The sequence below is a fragment of the Schistocerca gregaria genome, chromosome 1 (assembly GCF_023897955.1).
Source record: "Schistocerca gregaria isolate iqSchGreg1 chromosome 1, iqSchGreg1.2, whole genome shotgun sequence".
Lineage (NCBI taxonomy): Eukaryota > Metazoa > Arthropoda > Insecta > Orthoptera > Acrididae > Schistocerca > Schistocerca gregaria.
This window is the reverse complement of record NC_064920.1, coordinates 303,772,339-303,789,620: the sequence shown is the minus strand read 5'-3', so window position 1 is coordinate 303,789,620 and position 17,282 is coordinate 303,772,339. Positions and strand designations below refer to the sequence as shown.

At 37.9% G+C, this 17,282-nt stretch overlaps 1 protein-coding gene across 2 annotated transcripts in view; it reads right to left on the bottom strand.

Annotated features, from left to right (window-relative positions):
• Positions 1–17,282, bottom strand: part of LOC126342514 (FACT complex subunit spt16) — a 138,228-nt gene that overhangs the window by 95,296 nt on the left and 25,650 nt on the right. For both annotated transcript variants that reach the window (XM_050001862.1, XM_050001863.1), the window contains exons 4-9: positions 15,649–15,801; positions 12,919–13,065; positions 12,496–12,762; positions 2,235–2,383; positions 717–903; positions 124–291 (exon numbers count right to left, since the gene is read on the bottom strand). In XM_050001862.1, coding sequence (XP_049857819.1) covers positions 124–291; positions 717–903; positions 2,235–2,383; positions 12,496–12,762; positions 12,919–13,065; positions 15,649–15,801 — 1,071 coding nt within the window. The remainder of the gene's footprint in view (positions 1–123; positions 292–716; positions 904–2,234; positions 2,384–12,495; positions 12,763–12,918; positions 13,066–15,648; positions 15,802–17,282) is intronic.

Below are 17,282 nucleotides of genomic sequence, written 5' to 3'. Positions count from 1 at the left end.
AAATTGGCACTAAAATCATCTCTTTAGATACGACGAATTAATTTATATAAATTTTCAAAGTTATAAAGTCCTTTCTGAAACACCCTGTACAACATAGCTGAAAGACATAAATATGCAACTTACTCTAAGTTTTGAATCAAGTACAGCTGTGCGTCGGGCACGGTCCAGTATTTCAGGTTTCTTATCTTCTTCTTTTTCTTCTTCCTCTTCCTCTTCTTCTTCATCTTTGACAAATATACCTACATTTTTAATTTTTTTCTTTGATGCTGTCAAAACTGTTGCTGGCTGGCCCTAGATGCACAACAAGAATACTGCATATAATACTGCATATCTGTTCAACTAGATAGCAAAAACTAATTTGAAACAATCTAAACATATAAACAAACAAATGTTTCTGCCAAGAAAGAATCATGAGCATAAGGCATGTTGTGCATCTATTATTGTAATTATTACTTATTTGTATGTTGATATAATATTTTATTGTGCGTTAATTTGAGAAACGAAAATTGTAACTAATTATTTGAGTAATAATGAATTAACAAAAGCAGCAAATAGTGTAATCTAAATGACAATTCAAGAGTATTATGATATTTTTCTCAAGTAATTACCATCTCTGGTTTTCATATACTCTAAAGATTTCAGCAAATGACAGTTACAATGAAGTCAATGAGAAAGTCATTGCTCCAAAATTTCAAGCATTTAGGTGAAATACTCACATCATTTATAAGAACTGTGTCTCCAATGAAGAGTGCATATACTTTTCCTTCCTTGTCTTGAGCATCTTTATTCTCTAATCCAGAAAGACCAACATTTACATTAAAAATCATTCCTTTCTTTAATACTGTTGTTGTTTTTGGGCCAATCAAAAGTGAACTCTCCCGAAACTCTATGCCTGTGGCAAACCTGATACAAACATTCAATAGGAAAAATAAACTCATCAATTAATAACATCCGAAGACTATTTTACGTTTTAAACTGTCACAATAAGGAGTGTCGTCAAAAATGGAACAACAAAAAATAAATAAAAACACAGAGAAACTATATGACAACCAGTAACACAACATCTTAGAGGTGGAGACAGGATAAGGGTGGACAGGAGAGGGGGGAGGCAGCGCAGTGCAGGGGGTGTGGAAGCATGGCGGGGCGCGAGGGTGGGGGGTGGAAGCACAGGGGGGAGGGAGGGCAGAGGAGGGGAGGGAGGGCAGAGGGGGGAGGGGGGCAGAGTGGGGAGGGAGGGGGGCAGAGTGGGGAGGGAGGGCAGGGGGAGGGAGGGCAGGGGGGAGGGAGGGCAGGGGGGAGGGAGGGCAGGGGGGAGGGAGGGCAGGGGGGAGGGAGGGCAGGGGGGAGGGAGGGCAGGGGGGAGGGAGGGCAGGGGGGGAGGGAGGGCAGGGGGGGAGGGAGGGCAGTATATTCTCATCATAAAGTTCTAACTAAATTACACTTACTCACAAAGCGACTGCAAAACACACATGTAAAAGAGGATTATAATTATGCAAGCTTTCAGAACCAGAGGCGGCTCCTTCCGCCAGAAGGGTTGAAAAGGAAGGATGAGGGGTGAAGGTAAAGAACTGGAGAGGTCTAGGGAACCGGGTGGATTCTGGAAAAGTCACCCAGAGCTGCGGGTCAGAGGAGACTTACTGGATGGAATGAGAAGGAAATTAAAAATAACTTTTTAAAGCATTTCCTTCTCAACCCGTCCAATAAGTCTCCCAGTTCTGGGTGATTTTTCCGAAATCTACCTCTCATTACCTCCCCCCCCCCCCCCCTCCCCAAACCCCCCCCCCCCCATTCCTATACCTCCAACCCTTCTGCTGCAAGAAGCAGCCACTGGCTGTGAAAGCTTGCACAATTGTGACCTCCTTTAACGAGTGTGTTCTCCCGTCGCCTGTTGCGTAGAATTTCATATTTCAAATTAAATTTTTTTGTTGAAAATTGGTTGCTGTCATTGTTATAAATTACATTTATGGAGTTTGACTGTGGAGGGGAAAAGAAACCACAACCAATATTATGAAGCTCTCAGTATGCTGGTTGAAACCTCACACATAAGTCTTAATGATGCTCAATATGTTATTCAGTCATTATAAAATAAACCTTTAATGTCAGTATTGAAAGAGAGAATTACTGAGGGGCGGAGAATAAACAGATGATAAAACAAAATTACAAATAACGTTTTAACACATTAAACATGGAATTTGCCAGCTCTCCATTTCAGAAACAATTAAACAAATCCATACCCAAAATTTTTTGTCAGATGATCAAGAACAGCCGGTTTTTCTCGTTTTACATACTCCACACCAGCTTCATAAACTGCACTTATCTTGGTTCCAGCTGTCATTAACTTCAGGAGTTCTTCTTCTAACGCCAGCAGAAAATTGTAATTATCCTAAATAGTAGAGAAAATAAACATTAAAACAATCATTTGCATAATTAAAATGTTAATGGAAAACTTTTACATAAGGTTGATTCGTTGAGTAGTATTAAACACTTCTGAATAACTAAATTAATGGCTTATTTGTCTGGATTAATCTAAGTACAAGTGTAGCCTTAATGTTTTTATAAACTACCTCTAGATGGTGAAACTGATGTGGGATATTACTATTGTTTAAAACTCTGTTGAATGTTGTTAAACTGTTTGCAAATTGGTTTGCAAACTTTCTTTGTAGTTGTGCTTCTGCAAAAAATGTATTTTGTGTATGACTAAAATTGATTTTTAGGCAAAAAGAAAACTGATTCTGTGCACAAGTGATTGAAGACAATTGGCAAGCAACTTACTGTTAGACAGAGGTATCCTTAGGCATATCAATGATTTTATTTTATTCGAATATTCAGTTGTTGTCCATTAGCATAACGAAATGCTCAAAAAATGTGAGTCAGGAAAGAATTAAAAACTCGATATATTTGTACGAGCCAGAAACTAAGTAAGAAACAATTGTTTTGGATATTCCAAGATGAACCGAAAACAACAAAAGTGGTTCATTTGCGAAGCACTGTACACAAAATAATTGACTGATTAAAAGGACATGTCACAGTCAATGCTTTAAGGGATTGGTATACAGTTAAAGCTGAATGATATACAGTAATATTTTTGCCACAAACCACCCATAAAGTAACAAAAAACATCATTCTTTCTCGCACAGTGTAGCTTCTGTGCAGACATAATGTCTTTGTATATCTGATGTTTTACTATCTATGCTGCTTCTGACCAGCACATGGCCTTTCATTCTTTTGCATACAGTTTCCCCACCACCACCACAGTAAATGTTGTGTGTCTCAAGTTTTTAAGTGCCTTCACTTGATTCAAGAAGTAAAACTCTTTCATCATATGCTGTAATAAAACAATTATAGACTGTCTAACAGGTTATCGGCCCAGAAAACATGTTAATTTACACGTACAACATTTTCTTTTCTTTTTGTAAATCAAGTCTCAGAAGTCATTCAATTAAATCAAGGATTTATTTGTAAAGTGAATAAGTAAAAGATAGATTGAATGAAGCTCTTCAGTATCCAAAAATTTGACGAAGGTAATTTTCAGTTACGGGAGTATCAAATGGAAATTACCTTTTGACCTGAGGAATTGCTAGGCGCCATTGATGGAAATAAAGCAAGAACAGTTAAAGGCAAAGATGAACAGAACTTGTGGGATGAGCTTAATGCAAAAGCAATGCTTTTTATTTAGACTGGTATGGAATCTGACCAGCTGCAAGTTGTCATGGTGTTGTTACAACAAATGGTATGTGGAATCAGCTGAAGATAATTCACAGGCAGAAATCTGCAATAAATAAAGTATCACTGAAACAACAGTTCTTTTGTTATAATATGTCACACTGCGATACAATTGTGCAGCATAATAGTGAAGTTGATGCATTAGCACAGTCTCTTGCAGATCTTCATGAAACAGTTGGAGATAAGACAAGATTGCCAATGTTTCAGGATGGCCTTCGGGCAAAATGTGGTTTGTTGGTTAGGGCATGGGACTTGTGTGATGAAAGCAGGTAGACTTACGATAATTTACCAGAAAGGTATCTAAAAGACTAGCAATGTTTGTCGCATATTGAAGGAATGGCAACTGGATTTGCTGATGTTATTCTTATAAAGCAGTTTAAGCAATTGTTCTGTTAACAAGTAGAATGCTGAGTGCTATTATTGTCATAAGGAAGATCATTATAAAGCTGAGTTGAAGAAAAGACTCCTGAAATTCTCAAGAGAAAATCAAGAACATAAACATCAAGCTCTGAGTGCAGAAATTAGGAACATTTTGACTACCAATTGCGATAATGTTTGGCTTGCTGATAGTGCTGCATCACATGATTGATGTCACACACAGAATGGTTTTTAATACTTAAATCACTAGAGAAGTTCGGAGTTCCTGTTCAGTTAAGAGAGAATTCAGTTTTCTGTGCTGAAGATGCTGGATCAGTAAAGTTAAACTTGACTACCTACTAAATGGTGTGTGGTGTGGGAACTTCGTACACTGGAGGATACAATGTATGTAATTGGTTTTTGGGGGTGGGGGGAAGTTTTGAATGGGAGCAAAGGCGGTCAATTTTGGAATTCACATTTAACAATAACAAGACTGAAGTCTTTAGTGAGAGGCTAGTGGTAAGGGGTGTAAAATTTGAAAAGCAATGTAATGAAATGTCATTTTGTATAGGCAATATGGACCAAACAAGTTGTTCTTCACTTGACTTAGCTCTGTTACGATGCGGGTGGTGTGATAAGTAAATTTCGAAAAATTGAAGATGTGGCGGTCTGTGGTTTGATCGCAGAAATAAAATCAGATGCTCTAAATAACTTTTTTCTGTAAGTCATGTCAGTATGGTAGACGGCATAGGAAGGGATTTAGATCAAGTTTTCAGACTCGTGCCTGTGCTCCCAGGAAATTTGTTCATGCTGATGTATGTGAAAGGTTGGAGCTAACTATAAATAGCAACAGCCTTGCCGCAGTCTTAACACCAGTACTGACTCAGCAAATAGGAAAGTCAGAATGGCCTTCAGCAAAATTAAAAGGAAGGGTGGTAGCATTTAAGAGTGCAATGGGAATTCCACTATTAAATGTGGAGGAGGGAGCCGATATGTAGAAAGCTTACACTGAAGGTCTGTATGAGGGGAAAGATTAGTCTGATGTGACAGAAGAAAAAACAGGAGTCTGTTTAGAGGAGAGAGGGCATTCATTACTGGAATCAGAATTTACGAGAGCTTTGGAGAACTTAAGAACAAATAAGGCAGAAGGTGTAGATAACATTCCATCAGAATATCTAAAATCATTGGGGGAAGTGGCAACAAAATGACTATTCACGTTGGTGTGTTGAATGTACGAGTCTGGTGACATATCATCTGACTTTCAAAAAAATATAATCCACCCAATTCCAAAAACTGCAAGAGCTGTTTTCTCAACTCATCGTTTCCGCCAGAGAGAGGTAGCACGTTACGAAGAGGACACCAATGCTGTTGCAAAGTGTGTCACTAGGTGTTCTGCAAGGACTAATGGTTCAGTAAACTCTGAAGGATAAGACCATGGACAGTTGATTGCCTGACAGCCCGGAAGGCTATGGAGCTTGGACCAAACCTGGGATGAAGAGGCATATGTCCCCATTGCATTCCCAGCATTCCTTTATACTCTGCTTAATAAGGCAGTGAGCCTTAGCATGGAGATGCTTAAAAGCGATAAGGTTGGTCTGTGAAGGGTGTCATTTAAATCACTGGAACGCCCATCGGTGGTCCTGGATAGCGACTGCTATGTCCTTTGTTCACCACAGGGCCAGACAACAAAGGCAATCTGTGGATAGGGGGATAAGCAGTGCCAGCAGCATGAAGAATAGTGTCAGAGATGTCTTGCATGACTGCATAAAAACAATCCGACAGAGAGGTGTCAAAGTGCACAGCAGTCCTATACATAAAGGCCAACTGGCTCTGCGGAATGCCCAACATGGGGGGCTGTTTACCTGATGATGATAGGGGAACGATAGAGTCACTGGAAAGTGGTCATTGTTACAAAGATCATCATGGGATGGCTAATGTAGTGAAGCCACAAGAGCAGGGGAGAAGATCAGGAATCAATAGCAGGAAAGGTGCCATGAGCAGCACTGAAGTGGGAGCGGGAACTGTCACTGAGGAGAGACAAAGTCTGTAATAAGCTGGTCAACTAGGAAGCTCCTACCCATCAAAACAGCACTCCCCCACAGACAGTGGTGCGCACTGGAGTCCCCAAGGAGGGGATGCAGGGATGGGTGTTGTTGTATTAAGGTAGGCAGTTCAACATAAGGAAGTGGCCTACCTGGAGAGAGGTATACATTGCAAATGGTGATTGCTGGGCATTCGCACTCATACCGCTATTGCTTCCAGGTTGATACAAATGGGGATCCAGTCACTAATGAGAACTGTGTGAGCCAAAGTTCAGATCCCTCCAGATGCTATCTTGGTGACAGCATGGTTCCGACAGAATGCTCAATAACCAAGAAATGTTGAAGAGTGATCATCACTGAAGCACATTTCTTGAAGAGCAAGACAGATTGCAGAGTAAGAGGAAAGACATTGATGTTCTGGTAGGTGGCTGTAATATCCGTTGCAATTGCAGTCCCACCTATTCCCTTACTGATAACATCTCCTCCCTCCCTCCTGCTCTCTGCGAATCAGACCCAGCTTTTATGGATGTCATCCCACCCTCGTCAGTGCTGACCATGACCCGGTGACATGACTTCCCTTCGGTTTCTTTATATCTAACCTGGCTCTCGTGAACAGCAATGTGATCCATGTGGTGTCGGGGGCTCAACCATATGAGTACGTTAACAGACCCACCATATGAACTGGCTACCACGCTTGTGACCTGGCAAGGAGGCGAAAGGGCTGTGGTGGAGAAAGGGGTAAAGGGTGAGGGAAAGGAGGAGGAGGAGGAGGAGGAGGAGGAGGAGGAGGAGAGCAACCCACACCAAAGATGCTAAGGAGGGAGTTCTTCCCCATCCGGCTAACAATACAGATTTCAAATTTAGAAATGGAGGTCAAACCCCTAAGGGTACCAAAACAGAAAAGCCAAAAAGGAGGGAGAAAAGCAAGCAAACCAAAACTGCAAGTTAAAACAAAGCCAAGAGGCTAGCCAGGCTGACGCAAATAAAGACACCAATGAGGGGAGCTGTGGGTCCCTTGGGGGAAGAGGGGGATGGGGGGGCGGGCGTGAGGGAGATATTGGGAGACTGCACTGAAAATGAAATGTGGATTTTCTTAGTTGTACTCCTCTCAGTGGGTACATTGTGGTCCTGGGGAGAAAGATGTACTGGTAAGAAGAAATTGACAGCCGTAATGAACTTGTCTCTAGTGCCACATCAAGAGAATGAACTGAAAAATCTTCATGTTTACATCAATGATAAACTAGATCAAAATACTAGGTCTGCAAATGAATTTTATCTTCAATTTTTCTGTAGACAAGTAATGCTACTTATGTAGACAAGTAATGCTACTTATGTAACTGTTTATACCACCAATCACACTGCACTTACTCAGTCGAATGTTAATTTATTTATTGCATTTTATTCTCTGTATTGGATTCCAGGTGACTGTAACTTCTTTACCATCATCAGTTCTCAATTAAACACTAATGATGTTAAATAAGTTACCAAAAACTAGTATGCAATATGAGGAATAAAAGCCAATATTAACAAATTAACACCCTACTGAGAAACTGCAGCATGATTTATAAATTGGTTCAGAAATATTTCTTTTACAACTGTTGCTTTATCTGGGCATGGTGCAAATTACTGACATGCTCTACTTAACAACTTGGAATTTTATTTTTACATTACCTTTTATGTATTTTATTTCTTGGGGCATTTTACTATTTTTATTGTGTTGTTGTTATAGGTTTCTTTTACTCAGGCCAAAGACACTAAACAACAATTTACACTGCAACAAAATCTGCAAGTAAATTATTATCGGGATTCCTCACACCTAAGGTATCAACAAATGGTCGTATGATTGCTGAAATGATTGCCCTCCTGAACTTATCATTTATTATCATGGGTACTGGCTTCTGCAGCGTAATGAATGCTGCTCTTCCAAACAATAAGTTGAAAGGTCGTGGAATTTTTTTAAATTATTTTTTTAAATTTTGTATTTGTGCGATAACAGGTACAATAAGATGGCACAAAAAATAAAAAAATTACTTGAAGATTTTGAAAAAATATCTTTCACAGCTGATATATGTCAAATGGTCTGACCTATATTCTGTAATTTCATTACTAAGTTTGACTTGTCTTGGTACTTCAAAAAATTTTCATAGGATGTCTACAATTTTGAAACTTTTAGTCACGACTGGGAATCATACAAGTGATCTAATATTGACAAAATTGGAAATGATACTTCAAGAATAGGATATAAATCACCAAGAAGTGCATTGTATTGTTTCTGATCATGGATCTAACATAATTGAAGCTTTGCAATTGTCTGCGTTTGATTGAGCTGCTATGGAATCGTAGGAGTGGCTCCTTCAACTTACTGCTAAACTGAAAAAAATTGCAATCCATTTCAATCATCTCTTTATCATACAAACCAAACTGGCAAAAATTCAAAGGGAATGCCTTGATCAATCTGCTATATCTATCATTCAAGACAGCCCAACATGTTAAATATTGTTAAATATATATAAATGAAAACCCTCTCTGTTTTCTAATATCTTCTATTTCCAGCTGGAATAGCAAATTTTATATGATGGAAGGATTTTCAAAGCTCAAGGATTTGCTAACTTTATGCTCATGTTCAAATCCAATCATGATTATATCCACTTAAAGACTGAATAAATGTTGAAAAAACCATTCAAACAAATTACTAGAAACTTAAGCAGTTCTCAAGCGAGCATTTCAACACTCATATAGCTAATTCAAGTAAGTGTGAGCACTTTACAGTAAGACGACATAAAAACTGATACTTCAGTTTACGGGAAAATTACACGATGAATTCAAGCATGAGATTTGGAGAACTGACCAAAAATGCTAAGTACACAATTGTGACTTATTTTGATCTGCAATACAACTCAAAATTTTTCAACAGCATCATCACAGAGCAAGCTGTGCCCCAAATACTTAATCTGATGATGAAAGCCAGAAGTCCAAACTCACCTCAAGATGACTGCATATCTACTAGCTAGAAAAGGTGCTGATTTGAAAATGCGAATTAGCCTTCAACAAGTTGTGCCTTAATCACAGAATCTCAATTACAAACAGCATTACAAACATTAGAATTCATGTTACATATGAATGAATGTTAGCAAGACCCGGCTACAACTAATGAAAACGACAATCTGGGGTGATGTTACAATCAAACCTACTGGAGTACAAAAAGGGAAAAAAAAAGAAGCTTTCTCTACTAGATTATCCACTAACGTGGAGGAAATCAAGTGGACACAAGTAGTACTATCTACTGCCACTAACTCTTTAGTATTTATCAGCTCCTCTCAGTCTGTGATACGGTTTTTGTCGGCAAAAAACCTAAAACTCACAGAAATTTATTGTGAACTGTGCGAAGTGTACAGAAACAACATAATGAGTGAATGTTCTGTCCTGAAATTGTGCAATCGGTTTAAAACTGGCCGAGCCAACGTTCATGATAGTAAGAGGAGTGGTTGCCTGAGCATTGCGATTGACAATCTTGTCGCTGAAGTTGATGAAACGATTCATTGTCAGTCAAAAGCTAGGCTACCACAAATTTTGTGCATGATGGGTACCCAAAATGCTTACAGGGTACCATAAAGAACAGCGAATGGTGGGCAAACATTGACATTTCTGGAGGCCTACCACAAACATGGTAATTCATTACTGGATTGAATCGTAGGCAGAGACAAGACTTGGGTGAAACAAGTCGATTGTGAGACAAAATTACAGTCCATGGAGTTGGGGCACACAAGATCCCTCCCAAAAACCAAGAAAATATTTGCAAACCTTGTCAGCAAGGAAGTTGATGGCAACAGTGTTTTGGGATAGGCAAGGTGTGCTTCTTATTGATTTTCTCGAATGTGGAGCAACCATAAATTCTACCCAGTACTGTCAAACTTTGCACAGCCTTAGAAGAGCTGTTCAAAACAAACGCCAAGGAATACGGACATCCAAAATTTTGTTTTTGCACGACAATGCCCAACCTCACATGGCAAACCGAACTAAAGAACGTCTTAATTCATTCTAATGGGAAATTCTCTCTCAGCCCCAATCTTGCACCAAGTGACTTCCACTTGTTTCCCAAGATCAAGAACTGGCTTGTAACGCAGCACTTTGATGATTATGCAGAACTCCAGATGGGCATGACTCACTGGCTGTAGTCGCAGGCAGCAGAATTTTACGACGAAGGTATTTCAAATCTTGTCCACCACTATGATAAATGCCTCAATGTGTTTGGTGGTTATGTGGAAAAGTAGTACGTCAGTCACTCTTTCATATGTATATAACAAAATGTATTTCTTGTACGTAGTTTTTTCTAATGTCAAAACTTTCCCTACTTTCTGAATAGCCCTCGTGCAAAGAACACTGAAACAGACTGCAATGTGAAAAAGAAGCAAAACTACATTTTATTAAATATCATATGACAATGATAAATTTTGAAAAGAATTGTAATTTTTTTTCTTAATATTTGCACCTCTACTTCTGCATCCGCTTCTGCTAAAATTGGCTTTTGACATCTGTTTCCGTTTCTGCTTCTGTGATCATACTTTCGTTATATCAGTAAAATCTAATATGTTTGGAACCTTATCAGGAAGCTGGAAACTGCATCAAAAAGTATGAGGGCAAAAATCTGCTGTATGGAGTTATATTTTACATATGCCTATCACCTGCTGCAAAATGTTCCATACTGATTTTTCTGACAACTGTTTACCAATATTTGGCTTCTTTAAGATCTCAAGAAAAAGAGGCACTGAAGCTTCAAGAACAATCCGTCAGGACACAATACTTAAAAGCTGCATTTTGTCTCCACCAGAAAAGAATCAAGTAGGAGGAAACAGGAACACGAGTCCTGTTCAAATAAAAATACTGGTAAAAATCCACCCAGACACGGAAATAAATCTACATGTTAATTATTTTTGTTTTGCTTTACAAATATCAATCTTCATCTGGAATCATAACAATGTTGTTATTCTGGTTGCCAATATGACCAAGCTCTGCCATGGAGACAAGTAGGCCGATTCTCCAGGGAGAAGAAACAAAGTTGCAGTGCCTCAACCAAGGCTGTTCCAAGCATATAATAATTATATTGGAGTAGATCACGCAGATTAAAGTATATCCTTATAAAGAATATTCATAAGAGGAAAAAAGGGGTATTTTCCTATAACAGCACATCTAAGCGGTGTTGCTGAACAGAATGCTTGGAATCTGTACACATGTAATGAGAGGCCAATGAATGATCTCACATTTAGGCACCATACCTGAAGAAAATAAGAGGATTGTCCAAAGTAGAGGACAACAAGGACAACATAACAAAGCAAATAAAACTGAATATGTTATGATGCAAAAGAAGATTGTATTTGTGACTCATCAATACAGGATAAAAAAACTGCAATACAGAATGTGGAAGAAGAAAACTACCATTAAATGCCTCAAGCGCGATATAGCTCTCCACGTATCAAGTTTTATGTCTTTCCATGCAAATTCTATTGTGTTGTAAAATTGGTTGAAAATGTTGTCATATTATCCTGCAATCCTTCCAGTAGAAAGGCCTATTGTGACTAAACTACATGTGTAATTATTGTAAAATCTGTTTCTGTGTTTTAATACCTAATGATGACAAAATAATAGAATATAAATTTAAGAAATTATATTTAAGGACTATTTAGGTTAAAGTATCTACTTCTTCACCCAACTGCTAAACGTACACCATTCAGCCTCTCATAATTCATCGTTGCACAGTTCAAAGGTTGCAGGGAAGCAACCGCACATTATCTTCAGTCAGGCCTTGCCCACTAAATCCATGTAAAGCATCATTCAAGTTAAGGGAAGTCTTACCTTAACAAGTACAGTTTACTCCTCCATTTTCTCCTTTTTTCCATTTCATGCTTTATGTCCCATCTAAGTAAATACATTATTTTTAATTTTACATGTTTAAGATAACCATCTACAAACCACACAAACTTTTTCTTCTATTTACATTTTATTGGCCACACCACTGTTTTCTCCCAACACCATCATATTTATCAATGATGGTTGAGTAGCTTTCCCACTGTCAGCACTGTAAATGCTCTTAGAATTTGAAATTACACTGTTGTATTCTCAGGTTCTTTTATGATGCTGCTGGCACCTCTCTCAGTCAGTCATCCAGTCTGTTCTCTCTTCTACTACTGGTTCAATTTCACACTGTTTGCTTAAAATCTAGAAAAAGGCACTTCTCCTCCATATCTGTTAGTACTGACTAAAGTCAATAAAGGAAATTTATCTATCTGAACTGTTTTGCACTAAAATTAACATTTACAGGTTGTGAAAACATTCTGTCATTTCTACTTTCAATATTCACACCTACAGTGGAACATACCTGTACAGTTTCACTTGGATTGACAAGCAAAGTCCGCACAATATTTGAACAGTAACTGCGATACCGTGCTCCCAAGGAACAAACAATTGCACCAAAATGCAGTGTGTTTTTATCACTGACAACACTGAACTTCAGGTTGTAATTGCCACCACTCTGAATAATGGCAGGATAGCACATATCCACTTGACTAGTGTCGACACCAGTGACATACTTCTTGTCTGTAATTGCTGCTTCCACACCCTCAGCAAGTTTTGAATGCTTCACTTTCTGAAAGTAAAGAGGAATACAATAATAATATCTCCTCTACAATTGTTACGACTTTCAAAAAATCATATACCAATGCTTATTTGACAGACATATATCATTTACTGCAGTCAATGATAAGATAAAAGACATTCCAATAAATAGCATGCAGATGCAAACCTTGTCAGCATCAATGATTTCCATAATTTGATCTTTCAGGTACTTATTGAAAACATCAACTGACACAAGACAAGCTTTCTTCATGGTAACTAGTTCTGAGTCTTCCTTTGGAGCCATTATATATGCCACTGCAGCACTGACATCAACCTGCAAAATGATTAGAAGTTTCTAAAATAACAATTTTTATTCCTCCATGGCAAATATATGCTTGATATATATAGATGAACAGCACAAAATTATGATAATGAGGAAAAGAAATACAAAAAATTTTGAGATTTGTACATCTATACCCTGCAAACCATCTTAAGGTGAGTAGGCAGAGTCTTTCAAGTAGAACTACAACTTCCCACCCTTCAGAAGGGTGTGTGGAAAGAATGTCACTGTGTAAGTTTGAATTTCTTTCAAACACCTTGCACATTTCATCATATACATTTGTGATACAGAAGTATGTTGCTGGAATCTGCTTGGAATGTACACACTCAAAATTTTGACAGTAAACCTCTCCATGAAGCACAATGCAGTCTCTACCACTAAGAGTTTTATGAGTATCTCCATAAACACTTTGACACCTACTAAATCAACTAATGATGAAATGCCTCACTCTTCTTTGGACCACCTCTAAAAAATTCTACCTGGTAACAAGGGATGGAAGGAAATAAATGATGTGCACCCACTTAAGACTGTATAGCATGAGGAAGCTTCTCATTTAAAATCTTTTACTATGGTGTTATAGTATTATATTTAAACAGTTATCATTTCTCTCTCCTCTTACTCATTAGTACAGGAAAATCCCTATTTTGCACTTTAGGGACTTTTAAAAAATGGTCTACATTGCAGGAAATTGTAAATGGTGGGATACATACTTCATAAACTAACAGCAACGAATTTTTCGAATTTTGGTGGTGGCTATGGTGGCAGCTGTCAGATGTAGAGGTTTATCGAAGTGCTCAACACAAACAATAAAATAAATGCGAACAGCACCTTCCACATAGATTCAGGGCACCATTCGACAAATATCGGAGAGAAATACAGTGCAACTTGGCCCATACCTACAAAGGACAATGCATGCTTATGACATATGTATCATTACTAGCATTCCTTCTTGTGACACTGCAAAAAAACACTTGCGCATAAACATTTTTTAAAAGTGTTACTGCTACTGATGGGTGACATTATGATGCTGGAGCACTCATCTGCAATCTTAAAACAGCGATAGCAATATTTTGTCCACCTCTCATGAGTTTTTGGATCCCAAGGAAAACACAATCATCAACTCTGTGGCCTCTAGTGCTGTGACAGACATACCTCACAGGATGTCATTAATATTTCCTTGGGGGTGGCACCAAAAGTTAGAGTTGTTTTAAAAATGTACCATCCAGCTTTCTTGAGAGCACATCATGAACGACATTCTGCTGAATGTCTGCCTGACAAGGTGACAACAGTCATAAAGTAATCACTACCTCAGAGATAAATGAGTACTCTACATTGGACAGAAGAAAAAAGCTGAGGCTACACACAGAAATTAATGGCCAAATAAGTTCCGTGCATCATGTTAAAGTGTGAATGAGCGGGATGATGCTCACCGCAGTTGAAGTGAGTTGGTGGTCGGTTGTGGGTTGTGTCTCTGAGCAGTCGCTGTCTGGAGTTCATACAGACAGGGTCATGGGCAAAGAAAGAAGATATGTAACAACATTTCAAACACTTAAAGCACTCCAATAGGGCAAAGGAGTGTAGAATATTGCATGGGAGGATTGTTCCTACAGTTCCACATCACAGCGATAGATGTGAATGCCATCTTGCAACATAAAAAAAAAAACAGAAAGTGCATATTTGCATATCTTCATGGATCATCCTGTACATGAATACCATTTGAGAAGTATGTTGCAAACAGAGTTGGTAGTAATAAAGTAATACATTTAAACATGTCTGATGCTGAAATTTTCCTAAATGAACAGCAAAAATGTTTGCATTAACACTTTTCTGATTCTGTCATTTTGAGGGGGGTTGTAAGCGAGAGAAGTTTCATAAAGGTTTGAAATTACATATAAAGTTAGTTTGAAGTCACAAAGTGCTCTTATTCTCAAATATTGGATGAACAAAGTCTGGGTATCTGCGAGCTGTCAATTACACTCTCTCTCTCTCTCTCTCTCTCTCTCTCTCTCTCTCTCTCTCTCTCTCTCTCTCTCTCTCTCTCAAGTCCAACAGTTACTCGCTGTAATATTTGTAGTCTTATTGTGTTACATTTTTAAAACAGTGTTTTACATCTTGGTAAGCAGAATACATCAGGATTGTAAATTTTTAAGTTCTATTAATAATAATGTGAAATTTTGAAAATCAGATCTTTGTTGCCTCTGGAAGCTATTAATTCTAATTTATTAAGTGGTACTGGATTCCAGGATAGTCGCCCTTACAAAATCTTAATGTGTTACTTTCTGACAATCAATGCAATGCTTGCTTAACACAACACAATAAAAGGATTAAATGTGATTTCTTCAAAGTACATTGCAACAGTACTAATTAGTTTTAAAGGGAGCACAAAGAAGCAAATGAGAGTAAGACATGATAACCAAATGCTTGTAATACAAACTTTACCTCTCCCCCTCATACACACTTATCTATTTACAAACAAACAAAACTATACAATAAATACACAATCTTCTCAACAATATTTCACTAACCTGTAAACACAAGAGAGAGAAAAAAAATTAATTTGATTAGAGCAATACTTACAGTATCAAACTGTTCTTTTTTCAAGGCATTTCTCCATGCATCCATAAAAGGACCTGGATAGTTTTCTTTTGGAAATACACCCAGCGTCTTTCCTTTCCGACTACCTTTTATGGCATTGATTAGCTTCTCAAAATTTGCTTTATCCTCGTCACTCTAAGAATCAATAAATTAGAAAAATGTAATGAATTGACAGCAGGATAATTTATAAATAAAATATTAACCAAGCAAACCACATATACTAGCTCTATGCAGTATTTTGCCAATTAAGTTCTACAAAATTTTTGGAGGCACCATTTGGATATTATTTTCAGATTGACAAACAACTGATAAATTTAGCTTTTAATTGAAAATAGTGTCACACAAATATACCAACTACAATATGTAAATCACAGACTATATAAGTTATCAAGATCAAACACTTGATTCCTTCCACAAACTAAATAAAGAACACAATTACATACTTTTGCTATAAGATAACAAGAAGGAAGAACAACTAATTTTCCAGTTTCATTTTTATTTGGCACGTGATTTGAATTAGCTGTTGTGGATCCTTCCAGAAAGAGAGAGAGAGAGAGAGAGAGAGAGAGAGAGAGAGAGAGAGAGAGAGTGAGAGAGGGGGGGGGGGGGGGTATACTTCTTTTTCCAAAATTTAACAAACCTGCATAAAAGAAAGTTACAAGACTACAATAATGTTACACCTTTTAAGATATTTTTTCAACAATTCCTAGGTTTTTATTGAAGTTTTCTTGGCTGATAATACATTCCATCACGTTTTGAACATGGATCCAGGATAGCAGCATTTCATTTTCTGATATTTTGGTTGCTTCAAGGCAAGTCAGTGATTGAATGGATGTACGGTTAAGAACCAAAACATCGGAAAATGAAATACTGATGCTCCAATTGTGCCTCAAGGATGGAATTTCCAGGTGTCATTGATATTATTTTGCCTCGCCATATTACAAATTGAAGTGGTATGTAAAAAGTTAATTTAAATCAAACTAGTACTCAGAACATCACAATTGTTGTCATAAACCTAAGTGAAATCACGTTTGATACTATCTCAAACGGTGAGCAAAATGGGCAGCTTTTGAACTGGGGAATACTTACTCAAAACAGTAATATCCACATATATACATGACCAAGTCTTATTCTTCACTTCCCATTATGCTGATAAAGTCTCTTGGATGATGATGTAGCACCTCAAGGTACCAATGAGGATGGTTAATATGGACTTTGTGTGAAACAGAATCAATAGGATGGTACACAGGCACACACCCAAGTGAAAACTGATCAAGCACCACTGCTCTCAGTCATGCTGAAAACAGCGAATTAAAAGCTTCAAAAGGAGAAAAAAAAAAAAAAAAAAGATCTGTAATGCATTTCTGGACAGCAAGGAGTGCGAGGAACAGGAATTCATCAAATAATGGCAGGGAAGAGTATAGAGACTACAGGTCCATTGCAAGATTCAGGGAGTGATAAGTGATTCAGAGGACAGATATTGTTGGCCAATGATGTATGGTCTGGAATACCACACCACATTACTGATGCCATTATCCAACTGGAGTATTCCCGTAACTCAAGAATTGCATTTCATGATAGCAACCATTGCCATAAAGGTTGAATTTAGCGAAGGA